An 8,895-nucleotide genomic window follows, 5' to 3' on the forward strand; every position below is an offset into this window, starting at 1 on the left:
AAAAAAAAAAAAAACAACAACAACAAAAAAAAAACAAACAAACCATGATACATAAACAAAATGGAGTACTATTCAGCAATTAAAAAAAAATAAGATCCAGTCATCTGCAACAATACTGATGGAAGTGAAGATCATTATGTTAAGTGAAATAAGCCAGGTACAGAAAGACAAATATTACTTGTTCTCACTTATTTGTGGGGTCTAAATATCAAAAAATGGAACTCATGGACATAGTAGAAGGATGGCTACCAGAGGCTCAGGAGGATAATGGAGGGATAAAAGGGAGGTGAGGATGATGAATGGGTACAAAAAAATAGAAACAATAAGACCTATTATTTGATAACATAACAGGGCGACTATTGACAATAATAATGGTACATTTTAAAATAATGTAGAGTGTAACTAGATTGTTTGTAAATCAAAGGATAAATGTTTGAGGAGACAGATACCCCATTCTCCATGATGTGCTTATTTCTCATTGCATGCCTGTATCAAAACATCTCATGTACTACATAAATATACACACCTACTATGTACCCACAAAAATAAAAAAAGTTTATTTATTTATTTATTTATTTATTTATTTATTTTAAGATGGAGTTTTGCTCTTGTTGCCCAGGCTGGAGTGCAATGGCACAATCTCAGCTCACTGCAAACTCCACCTCCCAGGTTCAAGCGTTTCTCCTGCCTCAGCCTCCCAAGTAGCTGGGATTATTGATGTCTGCCACCACGCTCAGCTAATTTTTGTATTTTTAGTAGAGACAGGGTTTCACCATGTTGGCCAGGCTGGTGTTGAACTCCTGACCTTGTGTTCTGCCCGCCTTGGCCTCCCAAAGTATTGGGATTATAGGCATAAGCCACCATGCCCAGCCAAAAATGGTTTCCTCTTAAAAGATGAATGTACTCAAAGCTAAAAGAGAAGGGAATGGATAAAATTCACTGTCCATATCACAAGCCCTCCATTGATCACTGATCAACAAACAAATTAGCAACTGTTTTTGTGGTACAAGTTAAAAAGAGTATGCTAAATTCTAAGAAACTTACTTGTGAAGAGCTTTTCCTCCTAGGGGTAGTGCTCCCCAACAATTTAGAACTGGGATTCCTTCATATATCTATACAGTAGTCAAGGATATTACTATTTTAGGAGATGGTTTTTTCCTCACCTTCTGCAGTATTGTTCTAAATATGTTTTGGTGACAAATTTTTATTTGTTATTTTAACAAAGTTACAGAAAAATCAAAGAGTAAGTTTTTTTTTTCATATTCTTCATCAAAGAAAACAGAATAAAAATACACATATGCACATGACCACACACAATTCATCAGATAGGGCTGGGGCATCTGATAAAGTAGCCACTAGCCCTGTGTAGCTACTGAACACTTGAAATATGTTTAAGTCTGAATTGAGATGTGCTGTAAGACTAAACTACATACCAAATTTAGAAAGTTTTAATAGAATAAAAAATCCACTAAAATACTTCATAATAATTTTGTATGGATTAAATAATGGAATATTTTGAATACAGTGGGTTAAATATACTATTAATCTTTTCTTGTGTCTTTTAAAATGTGGCTCTTAGAAAACTTTTATTTATTTATTTATTTATTTATTTATTTACCTGGAAAAGGGTCTCACTCTATAGCCCAGGCTGGAATGCAGTGGTGCAATCCTGGCTCAGTGCAACCTCCAGCTCCCAGGTTCAAGTGATTCTTGTGCCTCAGCCTTCTAAAGTAGTCAGGATTACAGGCATGTGCCACCACACCTGGCTAATTTTTGTATTTTTAGTAGAGATGGGGTTTTGTCAAGTTGGCCGGGCTGGTCTTGAACTCCTCCCACCTCAGCCTCCCATGGTCTTAGGATTACATGTGTGAGCCACGGTGCCCAGCCTAGAACACTTTAAATTTTTACATCCATGGCCCACATTATATTTCTACAGGACAGAGCTGAGAGGAAAGTAAATAATATTTACTGTGGGTTTGCTAAGTATATTGGTAAGAGCATCAGCTTTGGAAACAAACATGGGTTATATTCTGGCTACATGTTTATATGAAGAGGGGTCAACCTAACTCTCAACATTCTCATTTATATAATGAGAATAATAATACTTACGTTGCTCAGTTGTTTTAAGAATTAAACACAAAATACTTTATACTCAAAAACACTACTGCTTGATTAAATTCCTTAGGAGTTAATGATTCTTGATTTCCTTCCATGAATATTTTTTCTAATAAATATACATGTAGGTCTCAAAATTGCAAGTCTCACATTCATGCATGTCAACATCCTTTTCAATGAAGCAATGTCCATTAGGACAATTTCACTTACCTATACTCTGCTTAAATATTTATAATGAAAATAAATGTTTATTTTATAAAATAAAATAACCCTAGTATTTTATATAAATACTAGTTTATATAGTCAGTAATTCTACTTTGGGACAGCTTGAATTATTACTAAGTTTATACTAGGACTAGGGTTAGGGTTACGGTTATTATTATTAGCAAGTTATTATTAGTAAGTTCTTACCTATGGTCAACGATATAAAAACCACAGCAGGTACTGAGCAAATTACTATCTGCCAAATCCTATGCTAAACACTTTACATATATTACCTCACTCAACTAACACAACTCTCCCATGAGATGGAAATATTATAATCCCCAATTTATAAAGAAACTGAGGCCTGAAGAGATTAAGCTACTTGACCACGTAGTAAGAAGTATAGCTGAGATCTGGACTTATTGTGTATTTGATTCTAAGATCCAACCTTATAAACACTAAGGCATAGTGCCTTCATGATAGCCTCTGGAGATTAAAAATAAAAATAAAAGTAAAAATGAATTCATTTTTCTATAGTGAGCTTTCAGCTATTTGAACACTGATTTCATGTTGCCATTAAGTTTTTAAATTTTTCTGGATTGAACATTCTTATTTCAGTTTCTCCAATTACTCTGACTTTTTTTCTTAGAACTTGACTATCCTAGTCAACTTCTTTGACACATCCTAATTCGCTGATTTTTCTTTTAAAAACTGAACATAATATTCATGATGTATGCTCCTGGAATATATCCTGGGACCAAATGACAGCAGTAACTTCTACAAAAAGTAACCTTAAGTCTTACAATCCTGTGAACTTTTTCCACAGGATTCATATTTGTACATAGTAACCTAATAGTTCAGTATAATACCAATCATTTGTAATTAGCCTAATTATTTTAGTTAAAGACTGCAAAGTTGGCTGGCTGACAAAAAGATATGGGTAACACCAGGCTTTCCCTATATCCACAATCTAGGACCATGGCAGAATTAATTCCAAGCGTCAGAAGAGCCATTAGATGACTTGGAGCGAGCAATACAGATGGAACCTAGAAAATAACAAAATCAAAACAACAACAAAATCAGAATGAGTGTCATTATTTCAAGGTATTTGCCTTATATTCAAGTATATTTGAAAAAATTCAAAGGAACATTGCATTAATTTATATGGTGATACCTATTCAAACATTTTATGAGAGTAATTAAAAACTAGTTTGTTGATTTATATATTTACTCTTATTGAGTAAATTCCAAAATACACTGTAATAAAAACAGCTCAGCTGTTTCATTCCAAAATGACAATTATGAAGCATTTTTCTTTATCCTTGTCCTCTTTCAGCAGGGAAAATTGAAAAGAATAAAAGAAGAGGTCTACAGGCCAGGCATAGTGGCTCACGCCTGTAATCCCAGCACTTTGGGAGACCGAGGCAGGTGGATCACCTGAGGTCAGGAGTTTGAAACCAGCCTGACCAACATGGTAAAACACTGTCTCTACTAAAAATACAAAAATTAGCTGGGTGTCATGACATCTGCCTGTAATTCCAGCTATTAGAGAGTCTGAGGCAGGAAAATCGCTTGACCCTGGGAATCGGAGATTGTAGTGAGCCAAGATCGTGCCATTGCACTCCAGCCCGGCCAACAGAGTGAGACTCCATCTCAAAAAAAAAAAAAAAAAAGAGGTCTAGAAACATAAATTTAGAGGAAGATGTTAAATTAAAAAAATAAAGAGATGCCTTTACCATTAAGATGAAAATGTAGAAAAAAATTCTTCATTGTCTTTATTTGCAAAGTTTGTAATATGAACTATTTATTTTTACTTTTTCTTTTTTACTTAAATTTTTATTTTTTTCTTAGAGACAAAGTCTTGCTCCATTGCCCAGGCTGCAGTCCAGTGGTGCAGTCACAGCTCATTGCAGCCTCGAACTCCTGGGCTCAGGCAATCCTCCCACCTTAGTCTTCTAAGTAGCTGGGACTATAGGCGCATGCCACCATGTCTGGCTAATTGAACTATGAGTATCGTTAAAATTAAACTGAAGGACAAAATTACACAAGTAGTTGACTCTGTGTGGCATTTTTTTCAGTAAGAATTTGCCAGATCTGGTGGCATCCCAAATACTAGACATTCACTCAAAATATGAAAGTCCATCATAATCAAATGGCAGACAAAATAATGGCTGTATTTCCACTATCTAAATAGATAAAGCAGGTATTTAGTCTTATAGAAGATAAGGATATTAACACAAACTCTTAATTATAAATATAGAGAATATTCCACTTTATTCAGATGGCAGCTGATACAACTTCTTGTTTTGCTTTACATTCTCCCTACAGCAAATGAAATTCCTGGATTCATGACATCAGTAAGTACGGAAAGCTATGCAACCTGATTCCCTGTACCTGCTTTAAAAAAACATAACTTAGAAATATTAAGTGCCTTTAACTCATAAAGACATTGTGATTTTTGGTATTAGGTATGTTTTGAATTCAAGAGAAAGTATGAAAATACATTTATATGTGCTTACTTTCTTACACATTGAACTTTATAATCTTCCATTTTTTTCTTGCTGATAAAAAAACCTAAATTTCAAAGCAGAGATTTAACAAAATTTGAATAATAAAGATTCTGGTTTACTATGAAATACATTAATGTTAAAACATATTCTTGGTTATAAAATAATCCTGACTCCCATAAAATCAAAGCTACTGGTAATATTACTTGTACCATGAAGTAAGTCTCATTCCTGGCATTACTGACTTACTCTAAGGGAGACACTGACTATTCCATTTTAAAGGAACTTGAAGCCTAAAATGACCTAATTCAGAACAGTATAACTAAGCAATGGAAGCTAGAAAGATCTGGAAGAAACATATCACAAAGTCCATAGCACAGAATATACCTTTTAGTTCTGAAAAAAAAAGTACCCAAATGGAAAAACCTATATTAAAATAAATAAACAGTAATAAAAAGAAATCTCCAATTATGTAAGTATTGGATGACATGCTAAAGCATGAAATAACCACACAAACGAAGAAGATAAATGGACAATTTGCATTTTTTCTTTTTTTAAAGACGGGGTTTCACCATGTTGGTCATGCTGGTCTTGAACTCCCGACCTTAGGTGATCCGCCCACCTTGGCCTCCAAAGTGCCTGGATTACCCTCGTGAGCCACCACGCCCAGCCGATAAATGGACAATTTGAAGAAGCATCTATCATCTGGTTCCCCAATTACACTGGGTGCCATATACAATATGAGACAAAAAAAAAAAAAATGAGGGCTTTTTTCAGTTTAAGTTTGGAGTAACTACCAGCAAAAAAAAAAAAAGGGAAGAAAGATTCCCTAAAAACTAGTAAGAATTTTATTGCTTTTCTTTTTATTTCAAAAGCAATTTACTTATTTGATGTAAAGACAGGTACCTCAAAATATTTGAAAAGAACACGAGTGAGTGTCTCTCTGAAGTGAGAAGGACATAATACCGACTCAATAATCACAACTCGGCGGTCTCTGGGATTCACCAGTAGATGCCTGAAAAGTGACAGTTTTGGTTTTAAAAATAAGTAAAAGTTTTTATTCATTTTGATAAGTCATACAATTTAAGAATAGTGAAACTGTATTACCTTAAGACATTTTATCACAAAAAGACATCTTTATTTTATTACCCCAGAAAGATAACGTTTCTGACCTTTTACCATGTACCGTGCAATGTGCTAGGAACTTCATTAACTTATTTATCTCAGGAACCTAAAATTAAAGCCTATTATGATTACCAACTTGAGCCATGACATAGTTTGTTGTTGTTTTGTTTTGTTCTGTTTTGAGACAGGATCTGGCCCTGCTAGAGCCAGGTTAGATTGTACCTCTGCAAGTTGGGGTGCAGAGGTACAATCTAACCTCACTGCAAACTCTACCTCCTGGGTTCAAGTCATTCTCCAGACCTCAGCCTTCCAAGTAGCTAGGACTACAGGTGTGAGCCATGGTATCTGGTGATATTTCTTTCTTTTTTAGGTTACAATAGTAATATATGCTCCCAAAGCTCCAAATATTATGACATGTAAAACTTGCAAAGTACAAGAACCCTATGTTCCTACTACCCAGAACTACCACTGATAGAAGTTTGCATATTTTTTTCATTCTGTAGATGTATGGGGGTATACTTTAACAGAAATATGCATTCCATAGATGTGGTTCTTTAACTTGCTTATTTCACTTATCAATATATCCAACACACCTTTCTGTACTACTACATACAGATACAGAACTCTTTTTTTAAGAGCTGCATGGTATTTCACTGTATGAATGTAGAATTTAATTTTCAGTTCATTTCATTAACGAACATTTCATTTTCAGTATTTCCTCATGTCTGCCAGTTTTCTAGTCTTCAAATATATTTTTAAAAAGATTGAAAATAAACCTGTAAAAATGGCAATAGAAGTCAATTTTTTTTTTTTTTTGCCTCAGATGCAATACAACCAATTATCACTATGGCATTAGGAAAATCTATCTAATCATAAAAGCTAAAAAACAAAATGTATCTTACCTGAAATATAGTATATGGATGAATTCCTTTAGGTAGGAATACAATTCTTCTGTATTGATATTATACTGAACAACTCTGACAGGCTGTAAAAAATTTAAATGATTTATTAATTTATATTAATAAAATGATCTCAGATTAAAATATAATGATTTCCCAATGCATTTTCTGGGAATAAATCAAAAGTAATTTGTATCGTGAATATAAAAATTAAATACCGAGTGATCTCTTAAATTAGAAATCCTTACGAACTGGAATGTCTAAGATGGCAGAATGTTTTAAACTGTGGTAATGGAAGTGTGTGTTCATAGGAAGTAAAGAACTTTGCTCACATGCATTTTTCCTCCATCTGACTTATAATTTTGGCTTGACTGATAAAAAATCAGCACTGAGGCTGAGCACAGTGGCTCACACCTGTAATCCTAGCACTTTGGGAGGCCAAGGCGGGTAGATCACTTGAGGTCAGGAGTTTGAGACGAGCCTGGCCAACATGGTGAAACACCGTCTCTACTAAAAATAAAAAAATTAGCCAGGCATGGTGGCACGTGCCTGTAGTCCCAGTTACTTGGGAGACTGAGGCAGGAGAATTGCTTGAACCCTGGAGGAGGCTGCAGTGAGCCGAGATCTGGCCACTGCACTACACTCTGGGTGACAGAGCCAGGTTCCATCTCAAAAAAAAAAAAAAATTTCCCAGCGCTTTGGGAGGCTGAGGCGGGTGGATCACTTGAAGCCAGGAGTTCAAGACTATCCTGGCCAACATGGTGAAACCCTGTCTCTACTAAAAATACAAAAATTAGCTGGGCATAGTGGTGTGCACCTGTAGTCCCAGCTACTCAGGAGGCTGAGGTGGGAGAATCACTTGAACCTGGAAGGCAGGGGTTGCAAGCAGGCAGAGGTTGTAGTGAGCCAAGATTGCGTCACTGCACTCCAGCCTGGGTGACAGAGTGAGGCACTATCTCAAGAAAAAAAAAATCAGCATCAAATAAAAAGCACCAAAGGTTTTTTCAAATACTCAACTTGGTTCAGTCCCTGTTAGTCCAGAAACACTGATAGCTCCTCTCTTGCTACATGGCCACACTTAATTAAAATATCCACCTTTCTGCTAGACTATAAGCTCCATGTGCAAGAACTATTTCTGGCTTGCTTATATCTTTCTTCAAATAATACAGTGCCAGGTACACAGTAGGTTGTTCATACATATGTGTGGTAAAAACGACACCATTAGCACAAAAGCAGCATACACACATATTGCCAAGCTGTGAGTGCTAAGCCAATGCTAATATATAGCAACAGCTTCACTTATGAGACTCAGAAAGCTCTAAGTATTCTGATAGATCACTGGCAGACCTCTCTTCATTTACTCTTTCCAAAGACCATCAGCCTAACTTCATGATTTTATGAGGCTTAAAGAAGGTTCCAAACCATATATAGTCAAATATAAATAATTTCTTACGTATTTGTCTTTTCAAATGAAGATAAAAGCTCGGATGGGTGCGATGGCTAATGCCTATAATCCCAGCACTTTGGGAAGTCAGGGTGGGTGGATTTACCAAAGGTCAGGAGTTCGAGACCCAGCTGGACAACATGGGGAAATCCCGTCTCTACTAAAAATACAAATCCCATCTCTACTAAAAATACAAAAGAAAATTAGCTGGGCATGGTGACAGGCGCCTGTAATCCCAGCTACTTGGGAGGCTGAAGCAGGAGAAATTCTTTAACCCAGGAGGAGGAGGTTCCAGTGAGGAGAGATCACAACACTGAACTCCAGCCTAGGCGATGGAGTGAGACTCTGTCTCAAAAAAAAAGAAAAAGATAAAAGCTCAAAGCACTAAGAAGAGTGGCAAGCAGAATGTACAGGGTCTAATCCAGTCGGACATCTATATAGTAATACAGTAATGCCTTATACAGCAAAATGACATGAAAAATTAGTAAACAGGAACATCCATCCCATTTTTTTTTTTTTTTTTTTGGACACCAAGTCTCTCTCTGTTGCCCAGGCTGGAGTACTGTGGTGTGATCTCGCTCACCACAACCTCTGCTTCCCA

At 35.8% G+C, this 8,895-nt stretch overlaps 1 protein-coding gene across 2 annotated transcripts in view; it reads right to left on the minus strand.

The window, feature by feature from the left end:
• The window catches only part of ACTR10 (actin related protein 10), a 31,250-nt gene that overhangs the window by 18,034 nt on the left and 4,321 nt on the right, over positions 1-8,895 (minus strand). For both annotated transcript variants that reach the window (XM_017531053.2, XM_017531054.2), the window contains exons 3-6: positions 6,854-6,936; positions 5,733-5,841; positions 3,258-3,365; positions 1,045-1,112 (exon numbers count right to left, since the gene is read on the minus strand). In XM_017531053.2, coding sequence (XP_017386542.1) covers positions 1,045-1,112; positions 3,258-3,365; positions 5,733-5,841; positions 6,854-6,936 — 368 coding nt within the window. The remainder of the gene's footprint in view (positions 1-1,044; positions 1,113-3,257; positions 3,366-5,732; positions 5,842-6,853; positions 6,937-8,895) is intronic.

This window comes from Cebus imitator, unplaced genomic scaffold (genome assembly GCF_001604975.1).
Source record: "Cebus imitator isolate Cc_AM_T3 unplaced genomic scaffold, Cebus_imitator-1.0 Scaffold70, whole genome shotgun sequence".
Classification (NCBI taxonomy): Eukaryota; Metazoa; Chordata; class Mammalia; order Primates; family Cebidae; genus Cebus; species Cebus imitator.